At 41.9% G+C, this 18136-nt stretch overlaps 1 protein-coding gene across 3 annotated transcripts; it reads right to left on the bottom strand.

Annotated features, from left to right (window-relative positions):
- Positions 1 to 682: 682 nt before the first annotated feature.
- On the bottom strand, positions 683 to 17923 carry NR2F2 (nuclear receptor subfamily 2 group F member 2). 3 transcript variants are annotated; one of them, XM_073568768.1, is made up of 3 exons: positions 17453 to 17923; positions 7927 to 8454; positions 683 to 5315 (listed from the first exon to the last, which is right to left on the bottom strand). In XM_073568768.1, the coding sequence occupies exons 1-3, from the start codon at positions 17493 to 17495 to the stop codon at positions 5041 to 5043; spliced, it is 846 nt and encodes a 281-aa protein (XP_073424869.1). In that variant the 5' UTR covers positions 17496 to 17923; the 3' UTR covers positions 683 to 5040. The 3 variants fall into 3 exon arrangements, with proteins under 3 accessions (XP_073424869.1, XP_073424866.1, XP_073424868.1); XM_073568765.1 differs by lacking the exon at positions 17453 to 17923 and adding an exon at positions 10449 to 12006 and having other exon boundaries at positions 7927 to 8475; XM_073568767.1 differs by lacking the exon at positions 17453 to 17923 and adding an exon at positions 10449 to 11988.
- Between the last annotated feature and the right edge of the window lie 213 nt (positions 17924 to 18136).

Genomic DNA, 18136 nt, shown 5'->3' with positions numbered 1-18136 from the left:
TCACCAGCAAGCTGTAGGCAGAAGGCAGACACATACTTTCACACGCCGAGACACCCCCGAAAATTCCACTTAAAGTAAACGGGAGAGCACAGAGGATCATCTGCGACCCCCAGATCCTCATTGGAGGGGACAATACACAGCAGAGTGGAGTGGATCCCTCCTAATGGCCTGTGCCCCCACCCTCCATTACCAACCACGGCCACCCCTCCCTCTATGGCGTGCTTCACATGTGCCAGAAGATGGGGTTCAGCAAAGACCCTCACTGTGGGGTGTAATTGTCTGAGATCGTGTTTGGCTGACACACACAGCAGCACTGGGAAGAAAGAGAGCAGAGCAGGCAGGAGAAAGGAAAGACACTTCCAAGGTTGCCTCCTTTAACACAGCCACGGTAAACCCTTTAAGACCCTCGGGTACCCCCCTATATTGCTTAAACATAGGGTAATGCCCCCTTCCACAAAAAAGTGTATATATAAAAAGTTAAGGCTCTCCCAGAAGTCGCTCTTCAATCACCCACCACCCCCTTTCCATTTCTTTTGTCCTATCGAGTTCTTTTGTCCCAACTTGGGTATAAATAATCCTCTAATTCTGCATCCACACGTACACAGGATTTCTAGGTCACCACAACCACCACTATCATCATCAGCGCCATGATTGCTCGCACACAATAAGGAGAGGGACTAACTTGTTTTCAGTTTTGAAATTCATAAATTATAATTTAATACCAATGAGACAATTTACAACACATGGTTTACAACAAGCTAAACACAAAAAAACAACTTCCTGTGATATTTTTCTTTTTTTGTAATACAAAAAAAAACAAAAAAAACCTTCATACACTCACAAATGCAATAACTTGCAATAGAGGAACCTAAAAGTAGAGGTCAGTAATACTCTGCAAATGTGCTCAGCGCTCCCTCCTCTCTTTGTGTGTTCTGTGGACAGCTCTGTACATCCATCCATAGTGTGTGTCCTCCTATAGATCTGTGCCTCCATCCATAGTGTGTGTCCTCCTATATATCTGTGCATCCATTCATAGTGTGTGTCCTCCTATATACTGTATCTGTACATCCATCCATAGTGTGTGTCCTCCTATCTATCTGTGCATCCATCCATAGTGTGTGCCCTCCTATCTATCTGTGCATCCATCCATAGTGTGTGCCCTCCTATCTATCTGTGATTCCATCCATAGTGTGTGCCCTCCTATACATCTGTGCATCCTTCCATAGTGTGTGTCCTCCTATATACTGTATCTGTACATCCATCCATAGTGTGTGTCCTCCTATATATCTGTGCAACCATCCATAGTGTATGTCCTCCTATATATCTGTGCCTCCATCCATAGTGTGTCCTCCTATACATCTGTGCATCCTTCCATAGTGTGTGTCCTCCTATACATCTGTGCATCCTTCCATAGTGTGTGTCCTCCTATACATCTGTACATCCATAGTGTGTGTCCTCCTATAGATCTGTGCCTCCATCCATAATGTGTGTCCTTTTATATATCTGTGCCTCCATCCATAGTGTGTGTCCTCCTATATACTGTATCTGTACATCCTTCCATAGCGTGTGTCCTCCTATATATCTGTGCATCCATCCATAGTGTGTGTCCTCTTATATATCTGTACATCCATCCATAGTGTATGTCCTCCTATATATCTGTGCATCCATCCATAGTGTGTCCTCCTATATATCTGTGCATCCATCCATAGTGTGTCCTCCTATATATCTGTGCATCCATTCATAGTGTGTCCTCCTATATATCTGTGCATCCTTCCATAGTGTGTGTCCTCCTATATATCTGTGCCTCCATCCATAGTGTGTCCTCCTATATATCTGTGCATCCATCCATAGTGTGTGTCCTCTTATATATCTGTGCCTCCATCCATAGTGTGTGTCCTCCTATATATCTGTGCCTCCATCCATAGTGTGTCCTCCTATATATCTGTGCATCCTTCCATAGTGTGTGTCCTATATATCTGTGCATCCATCCATAGTGTATGTCCTCCTATATATCTGTGCATCCTTCCATAGTGTGTGTCCTCCTATATATCTGTGCCTCCATCCATAGTGTGTGTCCTCCTATATATCTGTGCATCCATCCATAGTGTGTGTCCTATATATCTGTGCATCCATCCATAGTGTATGTCCTCCTATATATCTGTGCATCCTTCCATAGTGTGTGTCCTCCTATATATCTGTGCATCCATCCATAGTGTATGTCCTCCTATATATCTGTGCATCCTTCCATAGTGTGTGTCCTCCTATATATCTGTGCCTCCATCCATAGTGTGTGTCCTATATATCTGTGCATCCATCCATAGTGTGTGCCCTATATATCTGTGCCTCCATCCATAGTGTGTATCCTCCTATATATCTGTGCATCCTTCCATAGTGTGTGTCCTATATATCTGTGCATCCATCCATAGTGTGTGTCCTATATATCTGTGCATCCATCCATAGTGTGTGCCCTATATATCTGTGCCTCCATCCATAGTGTGTGTCCTCCTATATATCTGTGCATCCTTCCATAGTGTGTGTCCTCCTATATATCTGTGCCTCCATCCATAGTGTGTGCCCTATATATCTGTGCATCCTTCCATAGTGTGTGTCCTCCTATATATCTGTGCATCCATCCATAGTGTGTGCCCTATATATCTGTGCCTCCATCCATAGTGTGTGTCCTCCTATATATCTGTGCATCCTTCCATAGTGTGTGTCCTCCTATATATCTGTGCCTCCATCCATAGTATGTGTCCTCCTATATATCTGTGCATGGCTTCAGAATCAACCCCAGTCAGACAGCAAAATCATGGTCCAGGCGTGCATTGACAATAAATAATAATAAAAAAAATGATATTGGAATAATGGTAAAATATGGCCTTTTTTTTGTACAAAATATACCCCCATATTAACAAATGACATTAATTTGTGTATGCCTACATATAAGTTTAACCCTTTCCGGTTCTATTATAAAGGTCCAAAGTCCCTTCAATTTTCTTTCAGAATGCAAGGGATTTATAACAACAATAATAATAATAATAATAATGATAATACTAAATTGTACATTACTTTTTAAAAAATTTTACAGGGACCCTCTATTCTAAGTCACCTTAGTGATGGTTCTCTCAAACAACGCATATCACAAAATATTATTGAGCAACCAAGAAAAAAAAAATAATCAGAAATCCCAATAAAAAAAAAAAAAAAAAAAAGCAACTGACCAGTATATACAAATGTGCCACTGGCTTGCCCCAAATATGTGCGTGTATATCAGATATTTACAAAATAGTCCTCTTATTTCTCAGGTTCATAAAATAGATGCAGAAGAATTTTTTTTTGATCAGTTTAACTATATAAGTTCGCTAAAATACAGGCACTTAGAAGTATGGGCCTAGGAAATCCATTTTTAATGAAATAGTGGATTAGGTTACTAGGAAAGGGTTGCAATAATAATGTCCAGTACCTCTTAAACCATAGATAAACCATTGGTTTAAGCGTTTCCTGCCGAATTAGGCATGCAAATACACTGCAAACATAATGAGAGGAGGGGGGATAGGGGGAAAAAAAACCCCAAATTAAATTAACCCCTTCTGCAGCCAGACCCCCTATTTGTTATGAAGGGGTGGTGGTGGGAAGGGGTAATTGGAAGAAACACTTGGGATATGGATCATATCATTCCTTGTTGGTTTTTGTTTTATTTTTTTTTAAAGACACTTGTCACAGCCAAAGGGTTTTCAGATATCAAATAATATTTTAATTTCTGAATGCTTTCATTTTTTTTTCTTGAAATATAACACACAAAGACTCGACCAAACAGTTCAGTTATTATAACTTTTACAGTATACAGGAAAAAAAAAAAGTTGCACTTAAAAAAAAAAAAAAAAAAAAAAGGAAAAAAAAAATAAAAACCTTCAGTTTTTTTTTGTAACACAAAACTGTAAAATCTAGTTACCGAATCAATCACATTATGTATAAGTGCCAACAGTGTTATTTGTCATGCTGATTTTTCAATTGTATTTAGTCTCTTTTAAAAAAAATGGAAATATCAACAATTATAATACAAAGGGATTTTGCAAATATACAAACAGTTATATAGGAGCTTCAGAACAGAATGAAGAATACTGAATGGAACATTAATTGTCCTTATCTAAAGCGCTGCTGTGTCTTTAGACACAGAATCCCCTACACTTCAACCCCACAGTTTGTCTTTTTTTTATGAAAATAAAATAATAATAATAATAATAATAATATTAAAAAAAATCTGTCTTGTGTAATGAAGAAACGTGGTTCAACTGTGTAAATAATTACATGTCTCAACAATAATTAAATTAGGCTCATCACTTATAAGTGCGCTTCCAACGTAGGTTCTAGTGTCAATTTTTTTGTTTAAAGTTACATTTTTTTTTCCTATGATATTTTGTGGACTCTCTTTTAATTCTTTCAGAACATATACTTTTAAGGATACATTTTTTTTTCTCTTAAGTCAAGAATATATTTATAAAAAAAAAAATAATAATAATATTATTATAGAACCACAGAATAAACTGGTTTGGAACCAGGAAAATACAAATTTGAAAAAAAAAAAATGAAACAAAACAGCTAATAGATACATAGACACAGAGGACTTTAGAATTTGGAAGAAAAAAAAAGAACTTTCTTTCTGCTAATTGTCTCCACATATCCATAAATGCACTTTTCAGCGATATTTTTTCAAAGGTTACAAAAAAGACTAAAATTCCCTGTTTGTTTTTTTTCCTGATTTTTTTTTCTCTTTTTTTTTACAAAAAAAAAAAAAAGACACGTAGCAAGTTGTTCTGAACGAGACAGGTTTAAATGCATTCTGATAAGAGTTCATCAATAGTCTTTTTTATGTTTAGTTTTTTTTTAATTCACAGTCCAATAAATTCTTCCCTCTTCTTTAAGTAAACTTGTAACAGCCTTAGCAGAAGGAATTTTAAGCCAACATACCCCAGAGTCTTTTTTTTTATTTTATTTTTTTAAATTTTCCCTCCCCCTCCACCCCCAATCAATCCTTTTACTTTATTGAATGGACATATAGGGCCAATTGAAACTGCTTCCAGAGAGTAACATATCCCTAATGAGCGTTTCTATAGGGGTTTTACCTACCAAACGGACGAAAAACAATTGCTCTATGACAGAGGAGGACACAGTGCGGAGGGAGGGCAGACGGAGTAAGAGTTTGCCAAATCTTGTAGGCTGGTTGGGGTACTGGCTTCTAACATATTCTTCCAATGCACATTGGGACTTCTCCTGCAAACTTTCCACATGAGCTACATCAGACAGACCACAGGCATCTGCAAGAAAGTGGGATAAACAATGTCATTATATCATTACTTGTGGTGATGCTTGACTTGGACTAGCCAGAAGGCCTGTCACAAATTGGTGGAGCTTCCCCCCTACACACCCCCTCCCTCTATTATTAGAAATTAACTCATAAATACAAGTGCACAATAACACATTGCGGCTGATATCTAGATACATTGCATAGGACAAGTGTAAAAGCAATTCAGCAGAGGCCTGGTAATGACTCCTGCCATAGCTCCTTCTACAAACAAGAGTTCACCCATCAACAATAGCAGTCCTGGACTCTAATATATTCTCCCTTGGAGGACTATATGTTTTTCTTTAGTCTCAGCAAATGTCTTAAGTGGCTCTTTTAAAGATCATCTTGTCAGTATTGGTTGTTCAGAATCAGCCAAGCAAACTCTTATCCTCCTCTTCTTTCTCTCTTCTGCCCTACTAGAGCTGGGCTTAGAGAAGGTCCAGGGAGACCACTGACCATTAAATACAACGCAGAGAGGGGGTTTAAATCACCAATTCTTCTGTCTAGAGATTGGGTTGCGACCTAACCTGCCATTGGCTTCTCAGAAATGGAGAGTAGCACATGCATATTGTGATCCACGCCATTAAAAAGGCATGCAAACGATTTGAATCATGTGGAGGGAAAAAGACTCCAGTGTGTCACTTATTTCTGGTAGATTTTAGCGAGCCCTGGACAAGGTTACCCCATACTGACAACCCCCACAGCAACCTCTGACAACTTTTAATCAAGCGCACATTAGGTATCATAACATGATCCAGTAGTCACAAATTAAACATGATATGACCATGAATAGACTTTTCACTCCAGGCCCATCCATTATACACGTGTGTATAGGGTGACAATCGAGATAAATCCAATATGACCTGGGAGACAGGTCCCTAACCTTGCAAGCTACACTTCACTACATCAGATCCCCTTTCTCTCAGCTATATTTAGAGGGGGAGGGGATGACTGGGGTACAAATTGGGTGGCAGTGTGCAACCTACACAATAATTATTAAAAATAATAATAATAACAATGCATTTAGTAAATATCTGAGTGCATACAGGCTGTTAGGATTTCAGCTATCATCGCTATTTTTTAAGATCAGATAAGTAAAAAGATACACATAACTTGTGATCTGACAATTTTTGCAGTGAAAGCCTCAGGCGATGAATGTCTGCAAATTCTTATTTAATCAAAAGGAAAGCTGTGCAATATGTGTGTGGATGGCTTTACACACAGTACATATATAAGCCCCCATTCACACAGACACTGAAGACCGCAGCGACACTGAGGTCCCTGAGCCGCCTGATTTATCAGATTCTGTGAAGTTTAGTTCAGTCTTGTGCTATTACTGAAATGCACCCTATTTACACCCCATAATGGATTAATTACTGCTTTATAGCAAAACACACTACAGTCCGAGTCTCGATGTGATCACAATCTTCGGAGCTGATTGTAGTTTGAATATTATTATTTTTAATATTACTGCACTTTTTTTTGTGTGTTTTTTTTTATATTTTTTTTAGAGGGCTGCAAACTGCTCTTTCTGTCTGTGTTTCCCTTCCCTGCCCCCACTGCCTGCTGTGGGTAAATAATGGGGGCTGCTTCTTGCCTCTCGTTTCTACACTTTTAAAAGTTGTATTCTGTCTAAAGTTACAGCCGCCGAGCAGTGAAATCCCAGCTGCCTGTCCTGACTCGTCCGATTCACAAATACATTAGGAATCCCAATGATTCGGGCCCATGCAGCTAAACAAACAGCAAATCAGGCTGGAAGCTGCCCTCCACAGAGGAGGACTGAGCCCTGCAGGGTCACCGAGCAAGGAAGGGCTCCACGTCCACCTTCTGCTTTACACTGCATTTCATTATTTCATTCAGGGTTTTTTTATACATAATTTCCTGAAATGATCTTAGATTCATAAAATGGTATTTTTGTCTTTACCATATTTTGATGGAATTTATTAGAATCAGTCGGAGTTGTGGACCTTGATATTTGTAATATGAATTCTAATAATAAGCAAAAAAAACCCAAAAACACTTCTGCAGGCTGCTACGGTAATTAACCCTAATAAGAGGTTTATAGGTAATAAAATAACATAAAATAGACAGATAGATGGATAGATAGATAGATAGATAGACAAATACATGTAAATATGAAGAAAATGAATAGATGGATAAATAGATAATAGATGGATAGATAGATAAATAGAGATATATAATAGATAGATAGAATAAAGAGATAGATGGATAATAGATAGATAGATAGATAATAGATAGATGGATAGATAAGTAATAGATAGATAGATGGATAGATAGACAGATAGATAGATAGTCACATGAAAATTTGGAGAAAATAGATAAAATGATGGATAGACAGATAGATAGATAGATAGATAGATAGAGAGGAGATAGATAGATAGATTGATAGATAGATATGAGATAGATAGATGGATAGATAGGAGATAGATAGATAGATGGATAGATAGATGGATAGATGGATAGATAGATAGATGGATAGATAGATAGATGGATAGATAGTACACAGGTAGACATTGATGCAGAGATGATAACTGATGGATGGAAGGAATTCTTGTTCTTACCTGAAGTAAAGAGAACTATAGCTTTTAAACAGCTGTATTCAGCCGAGTCCACGTGTAAAGCCTTCAGTTTCTCCACTTGTTCTTGGAAGATTCGTATGTGGTCCATAAAGGCCACCACTCTGTCCGCAGACATGGGGGACGCGTGCAGCCCCGCCGCGGCCAGCAGAGGGGCGACATGGAGGGGCATGGAGCACTGGGCAGCGTTCAGCACAAACAGCTCACTCCAGGTCAGCCGCAGCAGCGCCACTTGGTCTGTGATCTGCAGGTCTGGGAAGAAGGGGATATTCCGCGCCCACTCCACCGCGCTGAAGAGCATCCTGGCCGCCAGCTCACAAATGTTCTCGATGCCCATGATGTTGTTGGGCTGCATGCACTGACTGCCAAATCTGGAGGTCGGGTAGGGCTCTGCTCGCAGGAGAAGGGAGATATATCCGGACAGGTAGGAATGGCAGTTCAGAGGGTCTCCATTTGTCAGGGCGAACTGGCCGTGGGTCGGCTGTGTGGGTGGCATTCTGCCCCTCTGTACGGCTGCAGTGAATAGAGAAGAAACTACAGCAATTAATATCTGGGGGGACCTGGGCTCCAGCCGGCTCTCTGCTCCCTAGCCCCCCATTCTCCCCCATGTTGGCTTCATGATTACAGAATATACAGCCCGCAATGGCTCCGACATCTCGGCTTCATCATAACACAGAATCTGCTGACTCCCCAAACGCGGAGACATTCAATTTCTCCTTCCATATGGGCTCAGAATGTCCTTATGTTCCTTCTCCCAGCTACACATACAATCTCGCCGACTCATTTTAATTATATATATATTTAAAAAGAAATACAAAAATAACTCCGTTTCAGAAAGGCTTGTGAAATAAGATAGCAAAGAAAATATAATTATAATGATGTAAAAAAACACAAGGGGAAGAAGAATGCAATGTGGAGGAGCTCGCAGGCCTCTGGGTGCTGGTGGCATTACATGTGCATGCAGAAAGACATGGAACAATGAGGGGGGATGATCAGAAAAGTGTTTGGGGTTTGGAAAGTGTTTGGGTCGAGTTTGCAACACGAAGCGAAGATATGCGTGAGATTGTGAGCAGGACAGGGCGAGCAGAGCAGCTGGAGCACAAAGGAAGAGGCAGGCTGGAACCCCGAGCCCAGAGAGGCAGCCTGCACCCTGCCAGCTCCCTGCCTGCTCCCTGCCTGCACCCTGCCTGCACCCTGCCTGCTCCCTGCCTGCACCCTGCCTGCACCCTGCCTGCTCCCTGCCTGCACCCTGCCTGCACCCTGCCTGCTCCCTGCCTGCACCCTGCCTGCTCCCTGCCTGCTCCCTGCCTGCACCCTGCCTGCTCCCTGCCTGCTCCCTGCCTGCACCCTGCCTGCTCCCTCCCTGCTCATCCCACAGCACTGAAGGGCTTGACTTTCACAAGAGGACACACACACACACATATATATATATATATATATATACAAATACACACATATATATATACACAAATACACACATATATATATATACACACACACACAAAGACACACAAATATATATATATATATATATATATATACAAATATACACATACATACACACAAAACAAATACACACACATATATATACACATACAAATACACACATGTGTACACACAGATACACACACATAAATATACACACAAATACACACATGCATGCACACACACACATATATATATATATACACATACACACACACAAAACAAATACACATATATATATTTACACATACAAATACACACATGTCCACTACCATCTACAGCAACATAACCTATGTGCAAGAACCTCCAGGCTATTTAGATTTCTTCTAGGTGCAGGAACTTCAATTGTGTTTTTTTAATGGAGGGTGTAGAAGGGAGAGAGGGAGCATGTGTGTGTTACAAGACCCAGCTCCAAACTGTCCTTCTGATCTTAATCAGTTTTAACTCCTGTGCAGAATGACATTCTAGGTCACAGGGGCCAGGGGGATTATTCCATGGAGAGTGGGTTTTGTGTTAGGAAGAATATCTATCTATCTATAGACATATCTATATCTATCTATAGATATATAGATATATCTAAATAGATAGATAATATAGATAGATAATATAGATAGATAAGATAGATAGACAGATAGATAATAGATAGATAATAGATAGATGAGATAGATAGATAATAGATAGATAGATAAGATAGATAATAGATATATATATAGATAAGATAGATAATAGATAGATAGATAGATAGATAGATAGATAGATAAGATAGATAGATAAACCATGCAAATTAAAAGAATGAGGTTCTAAGTAAATATTTGTGAATGGAATGTAAATAATAAGAAGGGAGAGCCGTTCTTGCTGCTGCTGCTGACGATGATGATGGCGATGAAGGAAGGGGCACTGGAAACCGAGCAAACTCCAGGGCTGGCCATGCATGAGAAAGTTACAGGGGTGAAGGAGAGCCATAGTGCCGGTGGAGAATAACACAGAACAATGGACTGAAAAAACAAATGAAATCCCAATACCTTCCCGTCTCATGCCCACTTTGAGACACTTCTTGAGGCGGCAGTACTGGCACTGGTTGCGGTGGTGCTGGTCTATGGGGCAGTTCCTGTTGGCACGGCAGGTGTAGCTCAGGTTCCTGCGGACGCTCCTCTTGAAGAAGCTCTTGCAGCCCTCGCAGGTGAACTGGCCGTAGTGCTTCCCGCTGGACTTGTCCCCGCACACCACGCACTCGATGTGCTGCTGCTGCTGCTGCTGCTGCTTGTCCCCCTGGCTCTGGCCGCTCTGGCTGGAGGGGTTGGATTGGGCTGGGGTGTTGGGGGGCACTCCTTGCCCTGGGGTCTGTGGGGTGTGGGGGGCCCCTGCTGGCCCCTGCCCTGGAGGGGGCTGTGAAGGCTGAGTTCCTGGCACATCGTCCTGGGGGTCTCTCCATGCACCCACTACCATTGCCATATCTATGGGAAGCCTCTTCCACTCTGCTGCTTCCCCTATTCTTCTTATGGTGCTGGTGGGATCAGACCAGGCAGCTTTAATAGATGAATAAAGGGGGGTGGGGGGTGGGGGTCTCAGGAAAATCAAGAAGGAGCAGCAGACAATCAGATGAGCAGCAGCAGCAGCGGCAGCAGGGAGGGAGCACTAGTGGTCTGGAGGGGACTGGGGGGCTGCGGGCTCGGTGCGGGGGGCCAGCTCCTGGGAAGATCACCGTCAGCCATTCAGGAAAGCCATGAAGGGTTAAGGCGTGTGACAGGGGCAGAGCTTCTCCTCCAGCCCGGCAGCCGGTGGCGGCAGCAGCCTCTCCTCCAGCAGGACCTGCTCTGAGCCCTTCTTCCTCCTCCTCTGAGCATGGACGAGCAGAGTCCACTGTCCTCCTCCAGCACCAATCACAGGGCGCGGGTCACAGGCGGCAGGACATCCTTCATGCACAGGAAGAAGCCCTCAACTAGGAGCCAGCGATCACCGGGATCAAATATGCTAAAGAGCGGGCGCGGGGGGGGAGGAAGTGGCTGCGAGTGTAGGAAAGGGCTGGCGGAGCGGCGGAGTGCTGGCGGAGCGAGCGGCGCACTCAGCTCTCTATATAGTGAACTTTGACACCACTGCTGCAACTTAGCACACGTTACCATGGCGACGCCGCTCCTTATAAGGCGAGAGATTGTGTGTAACTGGTCAGGGCTCGCAGACCCTCCCCTCACACCCCATTGGTCAGGAGCAGCCTAGTGGTACAGGGCGCCCGCTATGGGGCGCTGCGCGGTCCTAGAGCCCGTCCGCTCTGTCAGCCGCTCACCGCTCTATACTCGGGGCAGACACAATAAGAGGGCGACCGGGACAATGCACGGCGGTGACCGGCTGCAGCCTGCCGCCTCCACCGGTCACACACGTCACAGCAGCAACATGTCACATGTAGGGACACGCAGGACGGGGCTCATGGCGGCTCCTGCAGGGGTCATGCAGTGCGGGCACTGATAGCATAGAATACACAGGAGGTGAGTGACCACTGGAGGGACGGCAGCCGGGCAGCGGAGAGCCTGTGTGGGCACAGCGACAGACACACACGTGCGGGTACATACATGTGTGTTATGTGTACATGGGTAGAAATATGTATGTGTGTGTGTGTGCATCTATATAAATGTGTGTAGTGTGTGTATATCTGTATGTGTGTGTGTGCATCTATATAAATGTGTGTAGTGTGTGTATATCTGTATGTGTGTGTGTGCATCTATATAAATGTGTGTAGTGTGTGTATATCTGTATGTGTGTGTGTGCATCTATATAAATGTGTGTAGTGTGTGTATATCTGTATGTGTGTGTGTGCATCTATATAAATGTGTGTAGTGTGTGTATATCTGTATGTGTGTGTGTGCATCTATATAAATGTGTGTAGTGTGTGTATATCTGTATGTGTGTGTGTGCATCTATATAAATGTGTGTAGTGTGTGTATATCTGTATGTGTGTGTGTGCATCTATATAAATGTGTGTGTATATCTGTATGTGTGTGTGTGCATCTATATAAATGTGTGTAGTGTGTGTATATCTGTATGTGTGTGTGTGCATCTATATAAATGTGTGTGTAGTGTGTGTATATCTGTATGTGTGTGTGTGCATCTATATAAATGTGTGTAGTGTGTGTATATCTGTATGTGTGTGTGTGCATCTATATAAATGTGTGTAGTGTGTGTATATCTGTATGTGTGTGTGTGCATCTATATAAATGTGTGTAGTGTGTGTATATCTGTATGTGTGTGTGTGCATCTATATAAATGTGTGTAGTGTGTGTATATCTGTATGTGTGTGTGTGCATCTATATAAATGTGTGTAGTGTGTGTATATCTGTATGTGTGTGTGCATCTATATAAATGTGTGTAGTGTGTGTATATCTGTATGTGTGTGTGTGCATCTATATAAATGTGTGTAGTGTGTGTATATCTGTATGTGTGTGTGTGCATCTATATAAATGTGTGTGTAGTGTGTGTATATCTGTATGTATGTGTGTGCATCTATATAAATGTGTGTAGTGTGTGTATATCTGTATGTGTGTGTGTGCATCTATATAAATGTGTGTAGTGTGTGTATATCTGTATGTGTGTGTGTGCATCTATATAAATGTGTGTAGTGTGTGTATATCTGTATGTGTGTGTGTGCATCTATATAAATGTGTGTGTAGTGTGTGTATATCTGTATGTGTGTGTGTGCATCTATATAAATGTGTGTAGTGTGTGTATATCTGTATGTGTGTGTGTGCATCTATATAAATGTGTGTGTAGTGTGTGTATATCTGTATGTGTGTGTGTGCATCTATATAAATGTGTGTAGTGTGTGTATATCTGTATGTGTGTGTGTGCATCTATATAAATGTGTGTAGTGTGTGTATATCTGTATGTGTGTGTGTGCATCTATATAAATGTGTGTAGTGTGTGTATATCTGTATGTGTGTGTGTGCATCTATATAAATGTGTGTAGTGTGTGTATATCTGTATGTGTGTGTGTGCATCTATATAAATGTGTGTAGTGTGTGTATATCTGTATGTGTGTGTGCATCTATATAAATGTGTGTAGTGTGTGTATATCTGTATGTGTGTGTGTGCATCTATATAAATGTGTGTAGTGTGTGTATATCTGTATGTGTGTGTGTGCATCTATATAAATGTGTGTGTAGTGTGTGTATATCTGTATGTATGTGTGTGCATCTATATAAATGTGTGTAGAAATATATATGTGTATATGTATGTGTGTGTGTGCTTATTTATGTGTGTGTGAATGCCTGAATATGTACTATGTCTGTACATGTGTATATATATGCGTGTGTGTATGTATATAATATATGTATGTATATATACACACATAGTAATACATAAACATATATACATATACACACATATATACACAAATGAATATATCTATATATATACACACATAGCATATATATATACACACACACATATATATACATACGTACACACATCTACACATACACACAGCGCTCAGACCTGTACACCCCCAGCATACACTATATAGCACTTTTACACCCCCATCATACACTACATAGCACTTTTACACCCCCAGGATGCACTATATAGCACTTTTACACCCCCAGCATACACTACATAGCACTTTTACACCCTCAGCATACACTATATAGCACTTTTACACCCCCAGCATACACTATATAGCACTTTTACACCCCCAGGATGCACTACATAGCACTTTTACACCCCCAGCATACACTATATAGCACTTTTACACCCCCAGCATACACTATATAGCACTTTTACACCCCCAGCATACACTACATAGCACTTTTACACCCTCAGCATACACTATATAGCACTATTACACCCCCAGCATACACTATATAGCACTATTACACCCCCAGCATACACTACATAGCACTTTTACACCCCCAGCATACACTATATAGCACTTTTACACCAACATACATCTTTGCACCCACTGACCGGACTGGAAGGTTAACCGCAGAGTATGAAGACCAGCAGCTGGATGGAGAAGCCACAGGGCCACACATGGGAGGTGACAGAGGCTCAGATGGACAATGCTGAGCTGGAGAATGAGGCTGGAGCGGTTTGATCATTTGACCATCAGACCTCTCAATAGCTGAGACTGATCTCTGCTCCATCCCTGTCCCCCGGCCGCAGAGGCTCTTGTTGGTTTTGTTGGTTTAAGCCTAATTGCACATAGAAGACAGAGTGTCATTATCATATGGCTATATCCAGAGCTACGAGTTTATAGCTGATCATTGTGATTTTCCCAGCCCTGCTCCTGGTCACCTGCCATTATCAAACTATGGAAATGAAGCATTCTCTACTTCATATTTACCCTCCTAAAAAATGTTCTTTATACCTGACTTCACACAAAGATAATACAGTATACTATGGGATAAATTACTAAAATATTGAGTGAAAATATCAATCCAAAACACCGCCCCACAACACACACACACACACACACACACACACACACCACACCACACCACACACACACACCACACCACACACACACACACCACACACACATACACACTGTCTCTCTGCAAAATAGTATAATATAGTGTGAAAATATCAATCCAAATCACCCCCCCCCACAACACACACACACACACACAGTCTCTCTGTAAAATAGTATAATATAGTGTGAACATATCAATCCAAAACACCCCCCCCCCACACACACACACACCACACACACACACACACACTGTCTGTAAAATAATATAATATAGTAAGGCAACAATGATACACACACACACAAATACTACTTGTAAAATAGTATATATAGTAAAGCAACAATAATAAACACCACACACATACTGTTTATCTTTAAAATAGTACAATATAGTAAAGCAGCAATGCTACACACCACAAACACACACACACTGATTATCTGTAAAATAGCATAATATAGTAAAGCAACAATGCTACACACCACAAACACACACACTGTCTCTCTGTAAAATAGTATAATAAAGTAAAGCAACAATGATACACACCACACACACACACACACACACACACACACACACATACTACTTGTAAAATAGTATATATAGTAAAGCAACAATAATACACACCACACACACACTGTCTATATTTAAAATAGTACAATATAGTAAAGCAGCAATGCTACACACCACAAACACACACACACTGATTATCTGTAAAATAGCATAATATAGTAAAGCAACAATGTTACACACCACACACACACACACACACACACACACACACTATCTGTAAAATAGTGTATATAGTAAAGCAACAATAATACACACACACACACACTGTCTGTAAAATAGTACGCTATAGTAAGGCAACCATGACACACACACACACGCACACACACACACACACACACACACACACACACACTTCTATCTGCATTTACTGTCTAGTACATATGTGAGGAGTGCATTCACTTGCAGTGATGGTGACAGATGATGTGAGGACCTAATGCTGGAATGTTTCCACTTCTACATTTCTTGTACAATAATACAATCTGGAACTTCCATTGAAATAACCCTTTCACTCCACTCCCAATAAGTGTCTCCTAGGAGAGGTATTAAAATCCTTATGTAACATAAAAAAAAAGAAAATGTGACTTGAAAACACGAGATCCCACTTCTTGTGGGAAAATAAACACGATAATGCGAAATCCTGCCTTTCCTTGCTGCGGCGATGCGGGATAGATGGGGCAGCTAATGGCTGAATCGACCTTACAGTAATAATATAATAGTTAGACAATAAATGTACAGTCAATGCCTTATTGGCTTCACATAGGGGTCAATGTGGCCAAGGCAATGTCCAGTTATAAATCACCAGCAGATTACGGCCAGACATAGCTGGTACAGGCCAAGCAGTGGGCACAGTCGTCCTGCATAGTGCCCATGGGCATGGGGCTATAGAGCCATCACAGCTGTCACACTCCTGTGGTTGCCCCTAACACCATATGTAAGATAGCAATCAAGGTATACAGATGTGATGACACAAGGGGTCAGTCTGCTGAGAATTCAGCAGCCTCATCTGACCTTAGTAAATGATGAAACCCAGGCTATGGAGGAGCTGCCCCACTCCCCATCCCCTGGCTTGGTCTGCAGGGCAGTGTGTCACCAGCATCACCCTGGAGTCTTGTGAATGGGGGTGAGTGAGGCTCATTGTCTTGCTCTGAACTTAGAAGTCAATGCAATTTTTAACCACTGGCTTGTGGTACTTTGAGAATCACCAGGGGCTGTCAGAGTTGGGTCCTCTGAAAAATTTACAGTGCTAAATTAGAGCATATGCTGCGAGGTGAAGGAAAAAAAATGCTTAAGATTGGAGCAAGTACAGTATCTGTCTGCCCCCTAGTGTAAGGCTTTCATGTGCTGGGAACTCAGAGTGCACTGCTTAAAAGATGGGATCTTAAAGGGAAACGACTTTTTGGCTCCTTGCAAGAAAGCAACTTCTGTACATATTAATCTGATTAGCATCTAAGGATTTAAGATGTAATTGGCTTGGACATAGCTGGAGAAGCCGGGGTAAAGTTGGTGCCTGTGCATCATGCGAAGCCAGTGGTGAGTGGATGGATGCAGGGGGCTGATTCAGTGTTGCTGTCTCATTGATGGACCGTGTGTGCCTGATCAGACCATTCTGTTCTCCCTGCTGCCTCCAGCAGTCTCTCCAGGAGCCCACCTCGGTGAGTACACTGCTTTTTCCCTGCGATCTGCAGCTGCTGTTGCTCTGCGTCGTGTTCCTGATCATCCACCGAGCCTCCCGCTTGATCCACCCGACCATGCTAACCCTCCAGCGGGGCGAATCCTCCCAGATTTCCCCGAATCCCCCAGCTCTAGATCGCACTGCCTCCGATCGCCGAGCATTGCAGCTGCATTCCTGATCCCCGCCATCCTCCATGAAATGCAGACAGGCAGCAGATGAACACTCAGCCCCGACCCCGAGAGAAGCCCAGGCAGCACCAGGCTAAGAGAGAGTTAAAGCGATGCCCCGAACACAACATAAAGCATAGGGAATAAAAAAAGAGACCTACCAAAAACGTATTTTCCTTGCTCTGCGTCCCAAATGGCTTGCATCTTCTTCTTCCTATATCTGCAAATCCCCTTTATACCGTGGCCGGTGAAATAAGTCCCTTTTTTATTTTTTTTTTTGCACGTTATAAGAATTCCTTGCAAAAAAAAAAAAAGAAGAGAAAATGCAATGTCTCTCCTTACTGTGTTTATTTTAGACGATTGAACGAACTGATTGGAAAGTAGGCAAAAGCCAAGGAGAAAGGTGAATGGGATATCCTCTGCTCGGAGGGAAGTACTATTTGGCTTGCAGCAGGCTTTGGGAAGAAGAAAGAAAAAAAAAAAACTTGACACTATAACTTTAAATGTAGTGAGTTTGAGAGAGCTAGCACACAGCTTGTCAGGAATGTGAGCCTCGCCTTTAAGAAAATCCCCATAGCCAAGGTATAGCAGCCCACAGTGATCTCTCCTCTCCTCTCATTCCTTAGAAGGAAGAGAGAGCAATGCTACACCTTCCAGTTTGGGGCAGGGATAGATGAGACTTAAAACAAGCACCCAATTGGAAAAACATCTTTAACTTAGTGATTTGACTTCTGCTTTCTATAGATCTCGTATTGGCAATATTGGACAGCAGAACACACATGTATATTTATATATTTATACACATTTCTGTGACTTTGTGAACACTCATTCCCCATCCCATTCTA

This window comes from Dendrobates tinctorius, unplaced genomic scaffold, assembly GCF_039654945.1.
Source record: "Dendrobates tinctorius isolate UK_male_01 unplaced genomic scaffold, ASM3965494v1 ptg000022l, whole genome shotgun sequence".
Classification (NCBI taxonomy): Eukaryota; Metazoa; Chordata; class Amphibia; order Anura; family Dendrobatidae; genus Dendrobates; species Dendrobates tinctorius.
This window is presented reverse-complemented; position numbering and strand designations above follow the sequence as displayed.